The 24,772-nt window shown below is 36.4% G+C and overlaps 2 protein-coding genes across 2 annotated transcripts; both read right to left on the bottom strand.

The window, feature by feature from the left end:
- Positions 1–7,231: 7,231 nt before the first annotated feature.
- Positions 7,232–8,209, bottom strand: LOC130881583 (olfactory receptor 4F3/4F16/4F29-like). Its single transcript, XM_057781218.1, has one exon. The coding sequence runs from the start codon at positions 8,192–8,194 to the stop codon at positions 7,232–7,234; it is 963 nt and encodes a 320-aa protein (XP_057637201.1). The 5' UTR covers positions 8,195–8,209.
- Positions 8,210–20,788: 12,579 nt separating this feature from the next.
- LOC130881519 (olfactory receptor 4F3/4F16/4F29-like) lies at positions 20,789–21,691 on the bottom strand. Its single transcript, XM_057781133.1, has one exon. The coding sequence runs from the start codon at positions 21,686–21,688 to the stop codon at positions 20,789–20,791; it is 900 nt and encodes a 299-aa protein (XP_057637116.1). The 5' UTR covers positions 21,689–21,691.
- Positions 21,692–24,772: the final 3,081 nt, after the last annotated feature.

Below are 24,772 nucleotides of genomic sequence, written 5' to 3'. Positions count from 1 at the left end.
AATATTTGGTGGCACTGTTTGGGTAGGTTTAGGATCTATACACTACCTGGTAGAAGTAGGTGACTGTGATGGGCTCTGAGGGTTCAAGGCCCCGCAGCACTCCCAGTACTCTCTGTTTTGTATTTATAACAAATATATAAGTTCTTAGTTCCTGTCACCATGCTTCTACTCTGCAATCATGGATGCTTAGCTCTATGTAACTATAAATCTAAATAAACTCTTCCTTCTAGGAGTTGCTTTGGTCATGGTGTTTTGTCTCATATAAATGGAAAATTAAGTAAGACCGGGTCCTTTATGTATGTGGTCATGGTTGGTATAGCTGGTAATATGATAGTTCTATTTTAAATTTTTCTTCTCTTAATTTTTTAAAAATTTTCATACAATATATTTTGATTATATTCCTTCCTCTAAATTCAACTCCTCCCCACAACACATCCCTACTCTTCCAAATTCATATTCTTACCCTCTCTGAAAAAAAAAAACAAAAGCAAAAACAAATAAAAGCTTTAATAAACACCAAAACAAACAAAAACAAAGTCATGGAGTCTGTTTTGTGTTGATCAGGTATTTCTTGAGCATGTAGCTTTCTCTGGGGTCATATACCCAGTGTCAGTCCACTGAAAGAAACTGACTTTCACTTTTCCAACATCATTCAATTGCAAATAGCTTCTTGGAGTAGAAACTTATGCCTATTTCCCCTTCTTCATGATAGAGTATTTTCTGTTTTGGACTTGCTGGATATTGTGCATGCAATTATAGTCTCTGACAGTTCATTTGCCCAACATCCATGCTGTTTCCTTAAAGTTTAACATCCACCACCTTTGGCTCTTATGATCTTTCTCTCTACTCTTCCATATAGGTCTCTGAACCTTGAGGGAGGAGCAGTAATACAGTCATCACATTTAAGGATAAGTGGTCTGAAGTCTCTCATCCTGTTTTGGTGACAAGTTGTGGGTCTCTGTGTTAACTACCCTCTACTGCAAGAATTTTCATTGATGAGAGCTGAGTGACTGCCTAATCTATGGGTATATTAATGTTATTTAGGGTCATTTTGTTAGCAGAATAATTGTAGTATATTTTATATAGTGTCTCTGGCCTATGTAGTCTCATGTTCTTGACGTAATTAGCAGTCTCAAATATGGCATTCATATCATTGTATATGTCTTGAATCCAATCAAACAATGGTTTGTTAGTTCCATGGCATTTGTGTCACTATTGGACGAATGCATGTATCATGCAGATATGTCTCTATTGTAACTTACAGGGTTTGTGGCAGGGTGAAATTGATTATTACTTTTCTCCTCCAGTAATGTTCACAGTACCGTTCAGTGCTATGAACACTAGTCAGTATATTTTAGACGCCTCCACACTGAATTCCACAGTGGCTCCACCTGTAACCTCAACAGTAATGAATAAGGATTTCACTTTTCTAACCAACAATTCTATTTTTTCTTTTTTATTAATATTTATTGAGCTCTACATTTTTCTCTCCTCCCCTCCCTCCGTCTTCCCTCCCTGCTTCAATCCTCCACCAAGGTCTCCATGCTCCCAATTTACTCATGATATCTTGTCTGTTTCTGTTTTCTACTTCCCATGTAGATTAGATATATGTAAGTCTCTCTTAGTCTAAGTTATCATTTTGTCTAAATTATCTGAGATTGTGGTTTGTAGGCTGGCTTCCTTTGTTTTATGTTTAAAAACCACATATGAATGAGTACATATGATAATGGTCTTTCTGTGACTGGGTTACCTCACTCAAAATAGTGTTTTCTAGCTCCATCCATTTTTCTGCAAAATTCAAGATGTCATTATTTTTCTCTGCTGTGTAGTAAGTACTCCATTGTGTAAATGTACCACATTTTCCTTACCCAATTTTCAGTCGATGGGCATTTTGGTTGTTTCCAAGTTCTGGCTATGGCAAACAAAGCTGCTATGAATATAGTTGAGCACATGTCCTTGTGGCATGATTGAGCATCCTTTGGATAGATACCCAAAAGTGGTATTACTGGGTCTTGAGGAAGGTTGTTTCCTAATTTTCTGACAAATCACCACACTGACATCCAAAGGGGTTGTACCAGCTTGCATTCCCACCAGCAATGCAGAAGGAGGTTGTAGGGGAAAGGGAACACTTCTGCACTGCTGGTAGGAACAATTTTTTTATTATTTTATTTTATTACTTTAAAAAATACCAATCCAAATTCCTACTCCCTCCTCCTCCCACTCTCTCCACTCACCATCCTACCCCACTTCCTCCAATCCAAAGAGAGGGCACTGCACCCCACAATGGGGAAACTTCAAGGCCCTCCCTACTACATCTAGGTTGAGCAAGGTATACATCCAAAGAGAATAGGATCCTCAAATGCCAGTACATTCAGTAGAGACAAATCCCAGTGTCACTATCAGTGGCCCCTCAGTCTTCCCCAACTTTCAACCACATTCAGAGGGACTAGTTTTTTTTCCCATGCCCGTTCACTCCTAGTCCAACTGGAGTTGGTGAGCTCCCTTTAGCTCAGACAAACTGTCTCAGTGGATGAACCCCTCATGGTCTTGACTTCCTTGTTTATATTCTCACTCCTTCCACTCTTCAGCTGGATCTCAAAAGCTCAGTCCAGTGCTCCAATGTGGGTCTTTCCTTTGTTTCCATCTGTTGTTGGACGAAGTTTCTATAGTGATATTTAAAATAATCATCAGTCAGACTACAGGGCAAGGCCAGTTCAGTCACCCTCTCCACTATTGCTTAGGGTCTTAGCTGGGGTCAACCTTGTGGATTCATGTGCATTTTTCTAGATCCAGGTTTATTACTAATGCCATAAGGGCTTCCTCAATAAAGATATCTCTTTCCTTGTTCTCATATCTGTCCTTCCTCCATCTCGACTATCCCATTCCCTCAAGTTCTCCTCAACCCTCCCATTCTCCCCTCCTTCTATCCTCTGCCCCATGCTCCCAAATTATATCAGATGATCTAGTCTCTTTCCAATTTCCAGGTGGGTAGATAGATCGATGATAGATAGATAGATAGATAGATAGATAGATAGATAGATAGATAGATAGATAGATAGATAGAGATAGATAGATAGATAGATAGATAGATAGATAGATAGATAGATAGATAGATAGATAGATAGATAGATAGATGTTTTTCTTTGGGTTCACGTTATTACTTAGCTTCTCTAGAATCATGAACTATAGGTTCAATATCCTTTGTAGCCACTTATGAGTGAGTGCATACCTTATTCATTTTGGGGGGTCTAGGTTACCTCACTCAGAAGAGTGTTTTCTAATTCCATCCATTTGCATGCAAAATTCAAGATGTCATTGTTTTTTACTGCTGAGTAGTACCTCATGTGTAGATGTGTCACACTTTCTTTATCCATTTTTCAGTTGAGGGGCATCTAGATTGTTTCCAGGTTCTGGCTATTACAAATTATGCTGCTATAAACATAGTTGGACAAATGATTTGTAGTGTGATTGAGCATCTCTTGGGTATATTCCCAAGAGTGGTATTGCTGGATCCTGAGGTAGGTTGATTTTCAGCTTTCTGAGAGACCGGCACACTGATTTCCAAAGTGGTTGCACAAGTTTGCATTCCCACCAGCAATGGATGAGTGTTCCCCTTGCTCCACATCCTCTCCAGCACAAGCTATCATTAGTGGTTTTGATCTTAGCCATTCTGACAGATGTAAGATGGTATCTCAGAGTTATTTTGATTTGCATTTTCCTGATAGCTAAGGAAGTTGAACTTGTCTTTAAGTATCTTCTGGCTATTTTAAATTCTTCTGTTGAGAATTCTGTTTAGTTCAATACGCCATTTTTTAATTGGGTTATTTAGAATTTTAATGCCTAATTTCTTGAGTTCTTTATATGTTTTGCAGACCAGTTCTTTGTCTGATGTGGGGTTGGTGAATATTTCTCCCATTTAGTAGGCTGCCTTTTTGTCTGATTGCTTGTGTCCTTTGCTTTACAAAGGCTTCTCAGTTTCAGAAGGTGCCATTTATTTATTGTTGCTCTTATTATCTGTGCTACTGTGGTTATATTTAGGAAGTGATCTCCTGTGCCTATGCAATGAAGGCTACTTCCCACCTTCTCCTCTATCAGGTTCAGTGTGGTCATATTTAAATTGAGGTCCTTAATCCATTTGGACTTGAGTTTTGTACATGGCAATAAATATGGATCTATTTTCATTCTTCTACAGGTTGACATCCAGTTATGCCAGCACCTTTTGTTAAAGATGCTTTCTTTTTTCCATAGTATAATTTTAACATCTTTGTCAGAAATCAGGTGTTCATGTGTGTGTGGATTAATATCCAGGACTTCAATTCAATTCCATTGATCAATGTCTCTGTTTTTATGCCAATACCAAGCTGTTTTTAATACTGTAGCTCTGTATTTCAGTACTTCAAGCTCTGATTTCCCTCTCTGATTCTTTATTCTTTGTGTATAGGAGGGCTACTGGTTTATTTAAGCTGATCTTGTATCCTGCCACATCAATGAAGGTATTTATCAGCTGTAGGAGTTCTCTTGTAGAGTTTTTGTGGTTACTTAATGTACACTATCATATCATCTGCAAATAACAAAAGTTTGACTTCTTCCTTTTCAATTTGAATCTCCTTGATCTCCTGTCTTATTGCTATCGGAAACTTCAAGAACTATGTTGAAGAGATATGGAGAGAGTGGACAGCCTTGTCTTGTTCCTGACTTTAGTGGAATGGCTTTGAGTTTCTCTCCATTTAATTTTATGTTAGCTGTCAGCTTGTTGTATATTGCTTTTATTATATTTAGATATGATTCTTGTATCCCTAATCTTCCAAGACCTTTATTATGAAGGGGTGTTGAATTTTGTCAAATGCTTTTTCAGCATCTAAAGAAATGATCATATGTCTTTTTTTCTTTTAGTTTATTTATATGATGGATTACATTGATAGATTTTCATATGTTGAACCAGTCCTGCATCTCTGGAATGAAGCCTACTTGATCATGATGGAAGATTTTTTTTTGATGTGTTCTTGGATTCGATTTGCCAGTATTTTATTGAGAATTTTGCATCGATGTTCATGAGTGAGACTGATCTGTAATTCTCTTTCTTGGTTGAGTCTTTGTGAAGGTTTGGTATAAGAGTAACTGTAGCCTCATAAAAAGAGTTTGGTAATGACCCTTCTGTTTCTATTATGTGGAACACATTGAGGAGTATAGGTATTAGCTCTTCTTGAAAGTTCTGGTAGAATCCAGCACTAAAACCATCTGGCTCTGGCTTTTTTTGGTTGGGAGGTTTTTGATAACAGCTTCTAGCTCCTTGTGGCTTATAAGACTATTTAAATTGCTCACCTGTTCTTGATTTAACTTTGGTATATGGTATCTACCTTTAAAATTGTCCATTTCTTTTACATTTTCCAATTTTGTGGAGTAAAGTTTTTTGTAGTAAGACCTAATAATTCTTTGGATTTCCTCAGTGTCTGTTGTTATGATCCGCTTTTCATTTCTGATTTTGTTAATTTGGATGTTCTCTCTCTGCCTTTTGATTAGTTTGGATAATGGTTTGTCAATTTTATTGATTTTCTCAAAGAACCAGCTCTTTGTTCCATTGATTCTTTGTATGGTTTTCTGTGTTTCTATTTTGTTGATTTCAGCCCTCACTTTGATTATTTCCTGTCTTCTATGCCTCCTAGGTGAGTCTGATTCTTTTTTTTTCTAGAGCTTTCAGGTGTGCTGTTAGGTTGCTAATGTGAACTTGCTCCATTTTCTTTATATGGGCACTTAGTGCTATGAACTTTCCTCTTAGCACTGCTTTCATAGTGTTCCATAGGTTTGGATATGTTGTGCTGTCATTTTAATTGAATTCAAGGAAGAATACAATTTCTTTATTTCTCCCTTGACCCAAGGGTGGTTCAGTAGTTGACTGTTCAATTTTCATGAGTTTGTAGGCTTTCTGGAGTAGTACTGTTGTTGAATTTTAACTTTCCTCCATGGTGATTCAATAAGACACAGTGGGTTACTCCAATTTTTTTTTTATCTGTGATTTTGCTTTGTTACTGGATTTGATCAATTTTAGAGAAGGTTCCATGAAGTGCTGAGAAGAAGGTATATTCTTTCCCTTTTGGGTAGAATGTTCTATAGATGTCAGCTATGTCCATTTAATTCATTACATCTGTTAGTTCTCTTATTTCTCTGTTAAGTTTCTGTCTGGTTGACCTGTCCATTGGTGGGAGAGGAGTGTTGAAATCTGCTACTATTAATATGTGAGATTTGATGTGTGATTTAAGTTTTAGTAATGTTTCTTTTACATGTATGGGTGCTCTTGTATTAGGGGCATAGATATTCAGGATTGAGACTCCATATTGATGAATTGTTCCTGTTATGAGTATAAAGTGTCCTTCTCCATCTCTTCTGATTGATTTTAGTTTGAAATCAATTTTGTTAGATATTAGGATACGACACCCACTTGTTTCTTAGGTCCATTTGATTAGAAAACCTTTTCCCAACCTTTTACTCTGAGGTTGTGTCTGCCTTTGAGGTTGAGGTATGTTTCTTGTAAACAACAGAATGCTGGATCCTTTTTCGTATCCATTCTCTTAGCCTGTGTCTTTTTATACGTGAATTGAGTTCATTAATATTAAGCTATATTAATGATGAATGATTGTTAATTTTGGTTGTTTTTCGGTAGTAGTGTTTTTATATTTCCCTTCTTTGGGTGATGCTGATGGGTGGTTATCAGATGCCTGTGATTTTGTGGGTGCAGTTAGCTTCCTTGGGTTATAGTTTTCCTTCTAGTATTTTCTAGTACAATTTTTGTCATCTAACTCCTTGATGATAAAGATTCTGACTGGAGGGAGATGGAATCCCATTAGTTCTGATTTGCAGTTCCCTAGTGGCTAATGATGTTGAGAATTTTAAACATTTTTTCTTCTTTTATTTATTCTTTTCTCATACAACGAATCCCAATTGCAGCCTGCCTTCCTCCAAAGCATTAATCTAATTGATCTCTTTAAATAAAAAGGAGTCAGTTATCAGGTTAGAACATGAAAGACCAGAGAAACAGGGAGCAGGCACCAGTCGCTTTATATCTCTACCATTCCTCCATCCAAAAAGAGATCCTCTCCCCATGGACCTTACTACTACCTGTCTCCTCTCTGTCTATACTCCTTCAAACCCCCATGGTTAATTTATATGAATGAACAGACCAAAATTTGCAAGGAAAAATTTTTCTCCGATATTAACAATGAACATTTGTACTCAGTTAAGAATGATCAGAGAGCAAGTGTTTAATTATTTGTCTATAACCCATTATCTGTTTAAATACTCTCATCATTGCCATTTTCATTTCTTGATTCCTGAATGTGTAGATCACAGGGTTCAGAAAGGGAGTGACAACTGCATCAAATATGGACAGAAACTTATCCAAGTGTGTGAAAGAAGAAGGCCATGTGTAGATGAACATCACAGGACCAAAAGCTAAGACCACCACAGTCACATGAGCTGAAAGTGTAGACAGAGCCTTAGAGGAACCACTTGAAGAATGTTTCTGAACAGTAAATATGATGACAATATAGGAAATGATCAGTATGAAGAAGGAGCCCACAGATATGAATCCACTGTTGACAAAGACCAGTAATTTCAGTTTGTGTGTATCTACACAGGCAAGTTTGATGAACCCGGGAAAGTCACAGTAGAAGCTATCCAAAACATTTGGTCCACAGAATGGTAAGTTTACTACAAAAGCCAGTTGAATAAGAGAATGCATAAGGCCAACCACCCAGGAGGCCACTGAAAACAAGATGCACATCTTTGGACTCATAATGGTCAGATAATGGAGAGGTTTACATATGGCCACATATCTGTCAAAGGCCATGGCTATGAATAAAACCATCTCCACACCACCAATGAAGTGAATGAAGAAGATTTGAGTGATGCACCCTCTAAAAGTGATGACTTTATGCTTTCTCAACAAATCATAAATCATCTTGGGGGAAATAACAGAAGAAACACCCAAATCAATGAAGGAGAGATTAGCCAACAGAAAGTACATAGGAGAGTGTAAGTGAGGGTCAGAAGCCACAGTGAACACGATGAGAGAGTTTCCTGTCATGCTTGCTACATAAAGCATGGAAGAGAACACAAAGAGGAATAATTGGATGTCCCAAGAGTTGGTGAGTCCCAGGAACACAAACTCTGACACCACAGACTGATTCTCTCCTTCCATTAGCTTTGTTTGCAGTACTACCTGAAGGAGGAAAAGTGAGAAACTGTAAATTATAATTTTATAAATAGAATAGGAGAATCTCCTAGTTATGAAAATCTATTTTACTGCAGCATTGAAACTAACTTTAAAGTGAGTAGTGTGAGACAAGTAAGTTCTATACACAACCAATCATCTGAAATTTATAAATTAGTTGGAAATAGGACTTAATACCTGTAACAAAAGTTTTTATCAAAAACTCAAAGACAATAAGTTTTGATGGGATTTAAAAGAGGATATTAGGGCCAAGTGAACTGGCTCATCCATTAAGAGCAGTTGCTACTCTTTCAAAAGACCCCACTCTGTTCTTAGCATCCACATCAAGTAGCTTACAATACTCTATAGTTCTAGCTCCAGGGAATCTAATGACACCTCTTAGTTCCTCAAACATGAATCATAAAATTAGTCACAAAGACACATACATGTAATTTTAAATGAGCGTTTATAAAGAGAGTATTTTTATAAACTGTTGATGACAATTTAAATTAACACACCCATAAAGAAAAAAGTATGGGAAGTTTTCAAAAACTAGAGACTAGATCTGCAACACAATATAGGTGTGCTTGTCTAACAAATTTTATCCTTATATTGGTTTTATACTTAATAGTATAATACAAAAAGAGAAGTGTGGCGGGCTATAAGGTAGAAAAAAGAAGACAAAAGATGTAAATGATTAAAAATGAAGTACCATACAATATAGAAATTCTCACCTTAAGGGTATATATCCAGAAGGAAACATTAAGTCACTATATTTTCCCATTTTTTGTATTATTCCTAAAAATTAGTATTATGATGAACAACCTCTGTCCATTGAACACTTATAGACACATGGATTTCAAATGCACATACATAAAAACAAAAAAATCATGTAATAATCCTTTTATCATTAATCTATGAAAAGATTTATCTCTACAAGAGCCAGTTCCAGGACAGGCTCCAAAACCACAGAGAAACCCTGTCTCGGAAAAAAAAAAAAAAGATTTATCATATTATTTGGTGGTTTAATTTTATTTTGAGAAGAAACAGCACAGCAGACAATATATGAGCTTTTGATTCAGGATCCCTGATTAATCAGCTATGTGCTGTCTACCATTAGAAAAGGTACTGTGTCCCCAAACTTGTGTTTCCTTTTTCTTAAAAAAATTAAAATGATTACTACAGTAAATTTATAGGAATAAAACAAAGATCACAATCATGCATTCAGTAAGGATGAGCAGGACAGTGTGAGGTGGCCAAAGACACAATCATGTCCACAATAGATAAATCCTCCATTTGTGGATGTTCAGTTAATGCTAATAATATCAATGCATTTCTTCCTCTTCCTCATAATAGTGATTAACTCACAAGATTACTCAAAAACATTAATGAATATGGATAAGGATAGGGCATCACACTACCGTGCCCAAATATGTTTCAAAATGCACTACCCATCTTCCCTTAAGTAACACATTACATTATTCACATCATTTCAACAACAATTCATCACAACACTTCAAATGTAAAATCAGTGCATTTGCTTTCAAAGAATATCATATATATGTGTGTGTGTGTGTGTGTGTGTGTGTGTGTGTAGTACTCAAAAATTTTAATTCATTGGTTTATTTCTCAAACAGCAACCCTTATACAGCTCAATTTAAGTCAGGCTTCTCATTAATGCATCCCAAAGCTTAGACTCTGAAAACCTAGAAAATGAGGGAAAAATACATATTTGGTGAAAAGGGAAAATTCTTCATTATTGTTCTTTAAAACCACACAAAATATACATGATTATATAATACTAAAGATTGGGTAGAATTATAAAATAATAAAGAAAATAAACTGTAATCTTTATTTGAATCTTTCTAACTCTGCTCTAAGTCTGTCTTAAGCATTCTTCTGGTTCTCAGGGCATCCTTACTCTTTCTTTAAAGTTCCTTTTCCTTCTCTCTCTCTCTCTCTCTCTCTCTCTCTCTCTCTCTCTCTCTCTCTCTTTCCTTCTCAGACTCTTTCTTCTACCCCTCTCTTTCTCCCCTGAAGTGTTGCTGAGATTTAAAAATTGTCCTCCCTGGGGTAATTTTCTTCTAAAAACTAAAAAATTATTCTCAGGCTACAAAAAGCAGTAATAAAGAGTTAAATAAGATTGAAATAAAAATCTAGACCTAGATCATGTAGATGCACATAAAAAGACGATGAAATTTGAAAAGTTGGTATATAATTGGGAAAAGAAAAATGAGGAAGCTTACTGTAAACTAGGCATAAACATTTAAATTATGAACTTATCTCATTTGAATCTGTCTGTGTTTTCACTATGCTTATTATTTCAAATCATTTCTTAAACCTAAGGATACCTACCCAAATTTGGATGCTTCTAATTTAAAAACATAATTCTGTATTAAATAGTTTGGGATATATAGATAATTCTGTATTCTTTTCAAATATATAATTAGGTAAAAGTCACCTCAACATCTTTTTTTTAAGGTGTAGAAGAACATATTTAAAAATCAAATTTATGGTATAGATGCACGGGCTTCCTTACTAGTACATCAGATAACAGAACCTAGCAAAGCTCCTGAAGTCGCTATAATTTTAATGGACATATAAGCAACACTTTCATTTATTTATTTATTTATTTATTATAGATTTCTGCCTCCTCCCTGCCACCGCCACCCATTTCCCTCTCCCTCCCCCAATCAACTCCCCCTCCCTCAGGCAGCCTGAATCTTTAAAGTCTTTCTGATCAGATCACTGATCAGAATCAAATTAATACAAACATTTCAACTCTATATTTTATACCAGAGATGAAAACAAGAAAATAAATTCAACTTTTTATATTTTAAGTACCATTTTGTTCTGAAATTAAAATGACATTTTATCACAACATCTGTTTTCAACATTGAGGCTTTTGGTTACATGTTAAAATTTACTTATGGTCAGGTTTTCATAACACTCTTCCAATCTGAAAAGCATGAAAATCTAGACCAAATTTACTTCTGTTTTACAGAACAATCACATAACATTTTGTAGAAGGTGACTTGTTCTCACTCAAACTATTTTTGAAAGTCAGTGCAGAGAAAACTACAAATCTCTCCTTTTTACTTACAAGTATCTTTAATATCTCATTAGTTACCAGTTCGTAGAGTATTATAGCATTCATTGAATCAATTATTGGTGAATAAAGAATGATTCATTATATTGCTACACAAACTTAGTAGAAAATGTTACAAGGTTGTTTGACTTCTCAAGGCCATTTACAATGTGGTTCTAGCTCATAGGCAGTCAGTTACTTAGCCTGCCAACACTTGAGTTGGTGTTTATCAGCTATCCTCCTGTGCGCTCAGTTCCTTTTCCTGACTGCTCTCTACTTTGCTCATCTTCCTCAAGCCATTTAGGATGTGACTGTTATCCACAGTAATTCCAAGCACAAACTAGCATCTGGGAATTAGCCACCCAAGCATTGCGAAGTTTATTTCTATCCATATATTTTACCTGAATGATAACAACATCATCTTAGCAGAGTCAGTCTTCTCTGTGTGCCCTCACATAAAATGCCACATGGAATCTTCCATTAGGGAGATAAGAAGCTAATTATATGCACCTCATGAGGCCACAGACTAAGGTATACTATAAAAACATAGCAATTTAAAAGCATCATGTGGTTATAGAATTCTTTTCTCTAGAGTATTTGGTTTGGTCTACGTGACCAAAGAATTTCTATAGCTCATAGTATGATATTAAAAGGAAGAACAAAAGAAAACCAGGATTGTTATGATATCATTAACCTATGTGAATTTGCAAGTTAACAGTTAACATGGTGGCATACACCTTTAATCTCAGCAAACAGAAGGCAGAGGCAGGTGGATCTCAGTGAGTTTGAAGTCAGCCTTACATAGTGACTTTCAGAACATTTAGAGCTACATGGTAAGATCTTGTTAAAGCAAAAAAATCCCATTGATATTATTCCTTAATAACTGATAAATTTTTCTCAAAGTTTAACTATCATCACTGAGTTAAATCAAACTAATGTACTAATTAAAGTGTAGTTTAAAACGAAGAAGAATTTTTGAGAAGTCTTCATTTTCTGTAAAACTGTGACCTATAATTATATATGTGTGCATAGATTTAGCTGTACAGAAATCAAGTGCAGTAAATAAATCTCAAAATTAAATGAAATAACTAAAATTTTTGTCAACTAAGAATAACAAAGAAACTATGCTCCACACACGTAACTTCCTACAACTGCCTAAAAAGTATGTTGAGACTATATGAGAATAGTTATATAGTTTATACAAAGAACAGACAGCAGAACAACATCTAATAAACTGTTGTACAGGTAAATAAACATGAATGTAGACAAAAAAATAGATTTATTTTTCAATAAGTATCATAGCACAGTAAGGGTTAGGAACTGTGAATTATACTGGAAATGGCTGTGACTAGGAATGACATACTATGTCAAGGGCTTGGACAGGTGCTTAATATATCCACAAATAGGAGAGAAACAGAAACAGTGTAACTGGAGCAGTGAAATATTTGTATCTTCCGTTTTCTTATATCTGAGGGATGAACAGAGTTGGGAAAATAATATCAAATTAGGAAAGCATCGGGCCATATAATGAGTAATTATATCATTGCAAGATAACTGTGTGCATGAGAATTGTTCTAATAACACAGATTCCCTCAGATCATCTTATCCTCCATCAGGATTTGTACTATATTGTATTCTCTACTTAAAAAGTAAAATAGTTTCACTTTAATTGGCAATATATCTTGAGATGATACATTTTATATGTATCATTATTTATTTACAATGCATGTAAACCACTTATCAGAGATTATTAAAAGAATATCAATACAATCCCTAAATTCTAAATCTCATGTTTCCAGTTCCCATTGTAATATAGAGTCAAAACCATATAACTGAAAGATTTCTGTATTAGATTTTTTCAGTGGATGGTCAATTCCAAGTTAGGCCACCAATATATGTGAATACATTCACAATACAGGTTTATGTTTTCTTCTGCATTATGGAAAATATACTACAAGTTGTATGCACACACACAGAGAGAAAGAGAGAGAGAGAGAGAGAGAGAGAGAGAGAGAGAGAGAGAGAGAGAGAGAGAGAGAGAAGGAGAATGTACATTATGGTTGGTTTTAATATCAACTTGCCACAAATTAGAATCATCTGAGTAGGGAGGATACTCTCCTGAAAAATTGTTCTGATTGTCTTGTAGATGTTATCTCCTTGTTTAAATTACCTAGAGAACCTGTTTAAAATTGTTTGTGTGTGTGTATATGTGTGTGTCTGTGCATGTCTATGTTCATGATAAAGAAACTGTGACACTCTACACTGCAATTTTATCTTTTTCTACAAAATTTGCATAGTATTGTCTTGCTCCAGAGCCAACTCAAAATGCATAGCATCAGCAAGTACCACTTCATCCCTAAACCCACCTATCTAAGGCTACTTCAGCAGCTCCCCAAGACACAGAGTACAACTGGACAGCCCAGTATCTAGGCCCTAGGCAAAACCTGGGCCCTTTGCCCCGACACACCTCAGCTAAAAGAGCAAGCCTCCTATAGGCAGTGTGCCCAAGCACCACCTATCAGGTACTGCAATCTACATGTCCCATTTCACTCGCAAGACTACTCATCCTCTGTGACCTCAGCAGTCCCCTGAGATATAGACTGTGACTACAAGGAAGTGCCCAGAGGTGAGTGACCAGCATCTCCCTGAGAAACAGACTGCGAGTACACAGAGTGAACCAAGAGCCACTCCCTAAAACAGGCAGTAGCTGCACAGATTGGTCCAAGACATGAGACCCAGACACCTAAGAGCCAAAGACACTGCCTGCACCAACTGGACTAACAGATGTGTAGACACTAATGTAAGAATATATTAAACAATCTAAAGAGCAATGTGACACCACCAGAACCTTGTCATCCTACAACAGAAAGACCTGAACCTCACAACCCATAAAAAGCAGAAGAAATAGATTTGGGGAAGGGGGGGCCAAAGAAAAAATTAAAGGCAAATAGGTCATAAGACAAATGTCCAGGAAATCTGGGACACCATGAAAAGACCAAACCTAAGAACAATAGGGATTGATGAAGGAGAAGAATAGCAGCTCAAAGGCACAGAAAATATATTCAACAAAATCATAAAAGAAAACTTTACAAACTTAAGGAAGGAAATACCTATGAAAATACAAGAAACTTACAGAACACTAAATCGACTGTACTCAAAAGTTCCAGTTTAAAAAAATGGGGTACAGAGCTAAACAAAGAATTCTCAGCAGAAGAATCACAAATGACATAAAGACATTTAAGGAATTGCTAAACATCCTTAATCATCAGGGAAATGCAAATCAAAATGGCTCTGAGATACCATCTTACACCTTCAGAATGACTAGGATCAAAAGTACTGAGAACAGCTTATGTTGGAGAAAATGTAGAGTCAAGGAAGACCCTAAGAGTGACACATGGATGGCTCAGGGAAGGAGAAGCAGATGAGCTCTCTCTGTGGGTAAACAGGTGAAATGGGGTGGTAAAGAATGGGAGATGACAACTTGAGGAAACAGACTGGTTGAGGAGGAAGAGGGACAAAGTGGGAATGAAATGGAGAGATCTAGATAGAGAGAGCCACTATGAGGTTGGGGAGAAACCTAGTGCCAGGAAATTCCCAAGAATCCACAAGGAAGACCACAGCTAAGACTACTAACAATAGTAGAGAGAGAACCCTAAGTGGTCTTCCCCTGTAATCAGATTGCTGAATACTCCAACTATCATCATTAAGCCTTCATTCTGTGATGTGGAATTCCCCTCTGTATGCTGTGATTAACATTAACTAATAAAGAAAGCTAGCTTGAGCCTATAACATGGCAGAATAAAGATAGACAGGGAACACTAAACTGAATGCTGGGAGAAAGAATGAGGCATCTCAGAGACTCTATGTAGCCCCACCAGGAACAGACATGCCAGAACCACGCCGGTAGTCCACAGCCATGTGGTGATACACAGATTAATAGAAATGGGTTAAATTAAGTTGTAAGAGTTAACTAATAAGAATCTAGAGTTAATGGAACAAGCAGGGATTATAATAATATAATTTCTGTGTGATTATTTCAGTTGGGGATGAGAACATGGATGGAATGTAAAATGAAATTAAAAAAATAATTTAAAAAAGGAAAAAAATACATAATTTCTTACAACTTGTTCAAACTGGGCTGTAGTGACACACACAGAAAGCAGAGGCAGACAGATCTCTGTGAGTTCGAGGCCAACCTGGTCTATAGACGGAGTTCCAGGACAGCCAAGGCTACACTGAGAAACCCTGTCTCAAATAAATAAATAAATAAATAAATAAACAAACTGTTCAACAAGAGGGTAATTATGGACGCAAATGGAAACTTTGCCAGCTACTTTGGGCTAGGAGATTCATGGATCATGGAGGAAAACCAACAGCTACCACTTTATTAAACCAGCGTTCTCTCTAACTGCACTCTAAATATTTGTCCTTATGAACAAAGATAGGTGTCATCCTCACCCCTCATCAAGGAAGCTCCTCTTTGTAATGGATGGAGACCATTATTGAAACAAAACAACTCCCACACCTCAGGTTCAGGAGTAATTGTAGAAGAGGTCATAAAGATTGTAAGAGTCAGAGGACAGGGAGTTTGCTATGAGATTGTGACCTCTAGTAATGTCAGAAGTTATAATCATAAAATTTCAGCATGATTGTCTAAATATGATCTGAACAAAGCAAACATCTATGGTAAAATGGATGAGGGAAAGCCAAAGAGGCTCATTCCTACACAGAGAACTACAGATAGCTCAGGAATGCTGACTTTGGGAGAAATGATCTTCCCCATGAAAGAGCACACTAATTGGCTATCCAATACAAATAGTCTGTCCTATAATATATGTACAAGTATTATACAGGCTCTTAATGTCATTGATTTTTTTGTAAATTTTTTCTTTCTATTTTGTTCATTTCAGCTAGTATTTGATTATCTCTTCCCATCTACTGTTTGTGTGAGATACTTGTCAATATTCAAAGGCCTTCAAGCACATAATTTTTTCACTTGACATCTCTCCAAGTTCTGAGTAGGGACATAGTGCTCTAAATTTGCCAATTTATGCTCCATAAATTTTTAGATACTGTGTTTTCATTTATATTCAATTATAGAATTTTTATTTTCCTTCTCCATTTCTTCCTTGAGTCAATTATCATTTGGTAGTATGTTGTTTCTTCCTTGAGTCAATTATCATTTGGTAGTATGTTGTTCGGTCTCTATGAGCTGGTATGCTTTTTGTAGAATCTGCTGGTGTTGATATCCAACCTTATCCCATTGGGGTAATATAAAAGACAAAATGTCATTTCAGTTTTTCTCTTTTGAGTAAAGTTTTGCATCCTAATATATGATCAGGCTTGTAGAAAGTTTCATGGACTGCTGAGAAGTAGATTTATTATTTATTATTGCTGTAGAATGTTCTGTAGATGTCTCTTTAGTCTATTTGTTTTACGTCATTTAACTTCAGGTTTTCTCTGTTCAGTTTTTGTCCTATAGACTTACTTATTAGGATATTTAAGTCACCCATTATCACTATTTGGTGGTTAATCTGTGGTTTTAGGAATAATAGTATTTCTTTTATGAAATCGGGTTTCCTTGTGTTCAATGTGTATATGTTTAGAATTGTAATAACTTCTTGGATTTTTCCTTTAATGCATATGAATTGATCCTCCTTATCTCTCTGACTAGTTTTGACTTGAAATCTTTTTCATCAGATGTTAGAATAGTCATGCCTACACTTTTGTAGGAGGCGTATTATCTTAGTTATTCATGTTCTGTCTTTGTGATATGACCAAGGAATCTGGACATAGGTCATTGACAGTGTTCCTTGGTGTGGGTAGCTTGATCCCTCCTTAGTTGAATAGGTGTTTGGAGATCTGTTGTTACCCAAATGTAAAAGGCAGCAGGTCACTAGTGATTGGAATTCAGTCTTGGGGCAACTCTGTATAGATATGTAAATAAAGTATAAGAAGTGATGTCTGTGATAAGAGGAGCCATGGACATAAATTCAGACCCTGATTGCTGCACCACCATGGCCCCAGACATGGCCTAGGCAGCAGCTCCACCAAAATTGTGTGAAATCCTGGCATCTGGTCAGTCACCAGAGACCATGTTGATGTCCAAGGGTCATACTACTGCTGGGAACATACTGATCTGGATGACCATGCTGCCACTGCTGCCATGATGATGTCTGGGATAAAGCAGCTGCCATGTCTGGGTCCCTGGTTCCATTACAGCTGGGGTCTATATTGATGGTCATGTCCAAAGTTCCTACAGGAAGCTGTAAGAGCCATGCCAGTTTCACCCTTCACTGGACCTGGGATAGAGGCCGATGCCCCTCACTGGACACTGAAACAGGAGAGCTGGTTCCCCCCTCATGGGAGAGCTGCCCCCTCCTCGCAATAAGGAGGACCTGATTGCACTGGACTAGGAGAGCTGGCTCTGCCACTTGCCTGGGTGAGTGCCAGTTCCAGTGTACTGGAATGACCAGCACAGTTACCACTCAGACCCACATCCTGGACCTAGGGTTGGCCCATCCTAACATCTACACTACCTAGGATCTGCCGGAGCATTTGAAGGGACTGGTCCTATGGAATACTAGCCACAGAATCCCCATGACTCCTTACAACAGCAGAAACTCTGAAAGGAGTTTTGGTTAGAATCCATTGATGATGGTGTGCTAGAGGCCAGAGACCTTGAACCATACCTATGACTCATTAGCAATGAATATTTGAAGGTGGGGTGAATTGGACAAAACAGTATATCGTGTGTCACACCAGAACTCCCAATGCACTAGGAGGAACGAAGAGGTGTTAGATATGGGGAAGATGAGGGAGAAAGGTGGGGGTTTTGTTTGTTTTATTTTGTTTTAATTAATTTGGGGGAATTTTTGGAGGGTGATGCTGCAAGGATGAGAGACAGACATGGGGAGATTGAGAGGTGAATAAGATTGGGGTGCATGATATAAAATTCCTGAAGAATCAATAAAAAATTATGATATGTATAAAAAAATAGATTTATACAACAAGTATCAGCTTGTTTATTCTTAGAAAAAATTGTCTCAGATCATATCAAATTACTAATTTCAAGCATCCACATATGTATGTCAGTAACCTTTAGAAGTTCAGATACTCTGAAAAAATAAATCTGGATTTTTTTAAATACTCTCTTCCAGATACTATCCTGGAGTTTTAGATTTTCTCAATCTGAAAACTTTAATATTTGTTAGCTAAAGGAAAGTGTTTATAATTCAAGAAGAAGGGCAACAAGAACAAGAAGAAGGACAAGAACAAAATCAAAAGAAAAATGTAAAGCTTAATAAAAATCAATAAAAAAATATAAATCCTCCCCAAAATTGCAAATCTCCCCAAAAGAACAAAAACAAGAACAAGAAAGAGATGTCTATTCACCTAGAAATAGGTACAGCTACTGAGTGTTAGAACAAACTTTTTGTATAGTTAGGAGATTCCCACTGATAACCCTCAGAGGTCTGTGGAAGGCTCACCAAGTTCTGCACATAGAGCTTAGATGGCAGAGCTTGGTATCACAGTAGGAAAGGCAGTGCTATCTACCGTAGGTACACTGACATAGTCCTAAGGTGGCAAGTATGAAATTACAACAGTAAGATCTAGGGGCTGGCTTAATGCGGGTTTTTGATGTATTCCTTTTAAAACCACCAAATCACCATAAAAATCCCACATCAATGAACAGTATGACAAAAACTTTAAGAAGTGTCCCATTAATCTATTAAATTGGTTGCTTATAAAGTGTGTGGGTAGACTACTGGAATCTGTTACAAACTCATTTTCACATTTCATTTGCTGTGAACTTTGTGCCCAAAGCAGATTAAATCCTAGACCTGGATGGAGGGGGGAGGACCTTGGACTTCCCACAGGGCAGCGAACCCTGACTGCTCTTAGGACTGGAGAGGGAGGGGGAAAGGAGTGAGAGGAGGGGGAGAGGAGGGGAGAGGGGGAGAGGAGGGGTTAGGGATAGGGAAATAGGAGGCGGGAGGAGACAGAAATTTTTTCAATTAAAAAAAATTTAGATTGATAAGGCATTCTTGAAATCCACAAATGAAGATAATGAAAGGACATATGAGTCTATGTCCCTCATAGCTTCATTTGGTAAGCTATTCTAAAAATCATCAATAAGGGATTCCTTAATGGAATTCAATGGAAATCTGAGTTTCATTAAAAAGGTTCAGGTACATCTGTTGTTACTAAATCTCACTCTGGACCTGGAGCTTTTGATCCAAAATTGTGAAAGGGAAAAAGGCCATGAAGCAGAAACCAGGAATGTTGTGTCTGTCTTAATGTTTACCATGTGAGCAAAGCCTGGGACTTTTATCACAATGATACTTGCAGCTGACCTGGGACATGGAGGAACTGAAAGGAAAGAATGAGAACAAGGAAGGAAATTTTAAAAATCTTAGTGGTCCCATACATTTGTACAACACCAACATGGCACTAGAAATGTATATTAAGTGTTTTGATTCCAACACTTGCATCTATCTTAAAACAAGAATATTTTACCATCCAAATGTCACCCAAACATCTCTTTGCATTATGATAAGACAAAATAAAAAAAGGAAGATGAAAAATAGGGGAAAAAAAGTTAAATGATATTAAATGTCCTTGAGTAGTCTAATCAGCAGAAGAAAAGATCAACATGTCTCTTTGGCACCTTTTTGTTGTTCCAAACATAACTCACAAAGTTTCTACCCAAGCAATACTTATGTAAGACTCTGATGTGCATTTAAAAGTTCTAAATTCCTTGCGTAACTGCAAAAGTCCAAAAGAGAGAAAAAGGCAGCATGATGGTGCACACATGGAAAAATGATTCTGTTCAATAATTCTTATATAAACACTATGTGGAATGCAACGAGAAGTCTCTGTTTTTCACAAACAGTTCTATTCAAAAGTAGAAACAGAGTCTAGAGAGATGGCTCACCTTTTAAGAGTATATACTATCCTTCCAGAGGGCCCAAGACTGGTTCCTGTCACCTAGTTCAGATGGTTCCAAACAACATATAACTCCACCATCAGCGCATCAAATACACTCTCCCAGGCTCCAGAGGTACCTGCCCTTACATGTACAAAGACACACGCATACAAACATACTCTTAAAATACAAATAATTTTGAGAAAGAGCTAGAGAGAGAGGTTTTTCCTCTTCTGAAGACCTTCAAGTAAATATCCATCTTCTTTATGTGTAAGAGATTACATCATGTAGGTATTATTCCTTAGGAATTGAGCTCATTATATTTTAATATATGTAATATATGTATATTAATATAAATAGATGTAATTAGTATTTTAATAAGATATTGTCACTCATTACTAAGTACAAGACAAAATAGCATATATATTATAGATAAGCATATAAAAATAGGCAAAGAAATATTTCTTCTTAGAAATGTGTTAGCAGTGAATTGCTGTACTCAGTTAAGACTGTTCACAGGTCAGGTGTTAAGAGTTTGCCTGTAGCTCATCAGCGTGCTGAATACTCACATCACTGCCGTTTTCATTTCTTGATTCCTCAATGCGTAAATTATAGGATTCAAAAAAGGAGTGACAATCGCATCAAATATAGCCAGAAACTTATCCAAGTGTGTGTAAGAAGAAGGCCATGTATAGAAAAACATCACAGGACCAAAGAATAAGACCACGACAGTCACATGAGCTGAAAGCGTAGACAGAGCCTTGGAGGAGCCCTTTGAAGAATGCTTCTGAACAGTAAATACGATGACAATGTAGGAAATGATCAGAATGAAGAAGGAGCCCACAGACATGAATCCACTATTGATTGATACCAGTAATTCCAGTCTGTATGTGTCTGTGCAAGCAAGTTTGATGAATCTGGGAAAGTCACAGTAGAAGCTGTCCAAAACATTTGGTCCACAAAATGGTAAGTTTACTACAAAAGCCATTTGAACCAGAGAATGCATAAATCCAACCACCCAGGAGGCCACTGAAAACAAGATGCATATCTTTGGGCTCATGATGGTCAGATAATGGAGAGGCTTACATATGGCCACATATCTGTCAAAGGCCATGGCTATGAGTAAAACCATTTCTACACCACCAATGACATGGATGAAGAAGATCTGAGTAATACAGCCTCTAAAGGAGATGACCTTATGCTTTCTGAATAGGTCACAAATCATCTTGGGGGAAGTGACAGAAGAAACACCCAAGTCAATGAAGGAGAGGTTAGCCAACAGAAAGTACATGGGAGAGTTTAAGTGAGGGTCAGAAGCCACAATGAACACAATGAGGGAGTTTCCCAACATACTTGCTATATAAAATGTGGAGGAAAACACAAAAAGGAACAGTTGAATATTCCAAGAGTTGGTGAGTCCCAGGAACACAAACTCTGACACCACAGACTGATTCACACCTTCCATTGGCTTTGATGGCAAGGCTACCTGAAGGAGGAAATAGGAAAAACTGTATATTACAGTTGTACTAATAGAATAGGAGAACCTCCAAGTTATGAAAGTCTATTTTCACCTAAACATTACAACTAGCCTAAAATAAAACAGCTCTGAATAAGAGCTCAATTTAAGCAACCCTAATAGGATTGTCAATTAAAACTATAGTGCACTATGACATGACACATGTGAAAAGATACTTTGTAAAAAAATCAAAAGATAACAAGGTTGGATGGAAGCCGGCAGATGGTGGCGCACGCCTTTAATCCCAGCACTCGGGAGGCAGAGGCAGGCGGATCTCTGTGAGTTCGAGACCAGACCAGCCTGGTCTACAAAACTAGTTCCAGGACAGGCTCCAAAGCCACAGAGAAATCCTGTCTCGAAAAACCAAAAAAAAAAAAAAAAAAAAAAAAAAAAAAAAAAAAAAAAGGTACCCAGCCACACAAAACAAATGCATAGACATAAATTCACGTAAAATTTTTAGAAATAAATATTTTAAAAGAAGGCATCATAATAAACTCATGATAAGAATATAAATTAATACATCCTCTAAAGAAAATGATGGAATGTTGGCAAATTTTTAAAGACAGATTCAATTTGTAGCACTATAAATTTGTATTTGGCTATCATATGTAAGACCCTAATCTTAATCCTCAATAGTACGAAACAGAAAGAGAAGTGTATAGATTGTAAGGGGAAATGGAGAGAAGAGAAAAGATAGGAAAGATTAAAAAAAGAATTATCATACTATAGAGAAATTCTCACCTTCAGGATATGTATCTTGAAGAAATGACATTTTCTTTTTTCACTGTAGAATTATCCATAAACATTATAAGTAAACAATCTGCCTTCATTGATAGATACATGTATAACACACACACACACACACACACACACACACATCCAAGCACCCCAGACTATTCTGCACCTTTAAAAGAAGAAATGGAAATCTGTATTTTATAATTACATTAACAAGCCAGGAAGTCACAGTGGTAAGTGAAAATAAAGTCATGGAGACTCAGTTACTGAAAGATCTCAGCAGAAATGGAACCTAAAGAAGCCAGGGAGAAAAGGTTGAAGGATTGTAAGAGCCAGAGGTGGTGGATGACGCCAGGAAAAGACCGAAGAGGCATGATGCACATATGAACTCAACAGAGACTGTGATAGCATGCAAAAGACCTGGTGTTCATGTTGATAGGTACATGAACAGTAATCATTGAAAAATTTCTCTAGCAATTTAATGTTAAAATAAAATTCAAATATCAAAATTTACACTTTTCCAGGCCATCAGTCCATAAATCCTGGGTGTGAACATAAGCCAGAGTATATTCCACATGATGTGGGTTCTTATATAATTGGGAAGAAAAAAAATGGTAAAGCTTACAAAAATTAGACATAAAACATTTTGAATTAGGAATTTTACTCCCTCAGTTGAATCTATTTGGATTTTCACTTTGAAGATTGTTTCAAATCCTTAAACCCAAGGAAATTTAGACCCTCCTAATTTTAGAACATCATTAAATTTATTTAATGGTTTGGGAAATATCCTGTAATTTTTTCAAATAAATACTTAAGTAAAAACTCACTTCATGGCTCTTTAAGTCTTTCGGATCACTGAAAGATCACTGAACAGAATCAAATGAATACAAAGATTAAAACTATAAATGGCATATGAAAACAAGAAAAAATAAATTAAACTGGTATCTTTAAGATTTAGAGATTATATTCTACCAGGATATTTGTTTTTAGCATTGAGACTTTGGGCCTCATTTTACTTTGGATCAGATATTTATAAAAATTCTTCCAATCTAGAAAACAAAAATTTATAAAACTTTGCTTCTGCTTTACAGACTATTCACCAAATGATTCATAGAAGGTAAATCGTTCATAGTCACCTATTTTTAAAGTGAATAGAAATATATAAATTTATGCCTTTTATTTATACATATTATCATTTTCCACAGTTATCAGTTCATAGGATATTATATTATTCATTTAATCAATTATTAATGAGTATATAATGATTAATTATGCATAAACTTAGTAGAAAATGTTACAAGGTTGTTTGACTTCTCGAGGCCATTCACAATGTGGTTCTAGCTCATAGGCAGTTGGTTACTTAGCCTTTGCCAATACTTGAGTTGGTGTGTATCAGCTATCTTCCTGTGCGTTCAGTTCCTTTTCCTGACTGCTCTCTACTTTGCTCGTCTTCCTCGGGCCCTTTAGGATGTGACTCTTGTCTATGACAGTTCCAATCACAAAGTAACATCTGAGAATAAACCACCCAAGCATTGTTAAGTCTATTTCCATCCATGCATTTTACCTGAATAACAACAGCATCTTAGCAGAGTCAGGTTTCTTTGTCTTCTCTCACATAAAATGCCTAATGGAATCTTCTATTAGGGAGATAAAAAAACTAATTTTACACACCTCAAGAGGCTACTGACCAAGAGACACTACAAAACATGGCAATTTAGAAGGATCACATGGTTACAGAATTCTTTCTCTGGAGACATCCTTGATTTGGCCTAAGTGACCAAAGAATTTTATAACTTGTAGTATAACACTGAGTAAAATAGAAAACTGGGATTGTTGAGGTATCAGTAACCTACATGGATATAAACGTTAACAATTATGGCTAGGCATGGTGGTATGTGGCTTTAATTTCAGTGTTCAGAAGGCAGAAGCAGAGAGATCTCTGTGAGTTTGAGGTCAGCCTCATCTACAGAGTAATTTACAGAACATCCAGGGCAAAATAGTGAGATCCTAACTAAATATTTTTTAATTAATCATTGCTATTCTTCATTAGTAAATAGATAAATATTATCACAAAGTTTGATGGTCTTCACTTAGTTAAATCAAACTAACAGTCTAAGTATAGTTCAGTTTGGGAAGTAGAATAAAAGTCCTAAAACACCTTGAAAAGAAAGGAAATAAGAAGAGCTTAGATCAACTTATAGAAATGAAAAGGTTCTATATCTACCCAGTAAAATATTATTCAGCTATTAAAAATGAAATTATTAAATTTCCATGTAAATGGATAAAACTGGAAATGGG

Source organism: Chionomys nivalis, chromosome 9 (assembly GCF_950005125.1).
Source record: "Chionomys nivalis chromosome 9, mChiNiv1.1, whole genome shotgun sequence".
Classification (NCBI taxonomy): domain Eukaryota; kingdom Metazoa; phylum Chordata; class Mammalia; order Rodentia; family Cricetidae; genus Chionomys; species Chionomys nivalis.
Note: the sequence above shows the minus strand (reverse complement) of the source record. Positions and strands in the feature narration are given on the sequence as shown.

Excerpts from the sequence above, each read along its gene's own strand:
- LOC130881583 (XM_057781218.1), bottom strand. The coding sequence starts at position 8,194 with ATGGAAGGAGAGAATCAGTCTGTGGTGTCAGAGTTTGTGTTCCTGGGA.
- LOC130881519 (XM_057781133.1), bottom strand. The coding sequence starts at position 21,688 with ATGGAAGGTGTGAATCAGTCTGTGGTGTCAGAGTTTGTGTTCCTGGGA.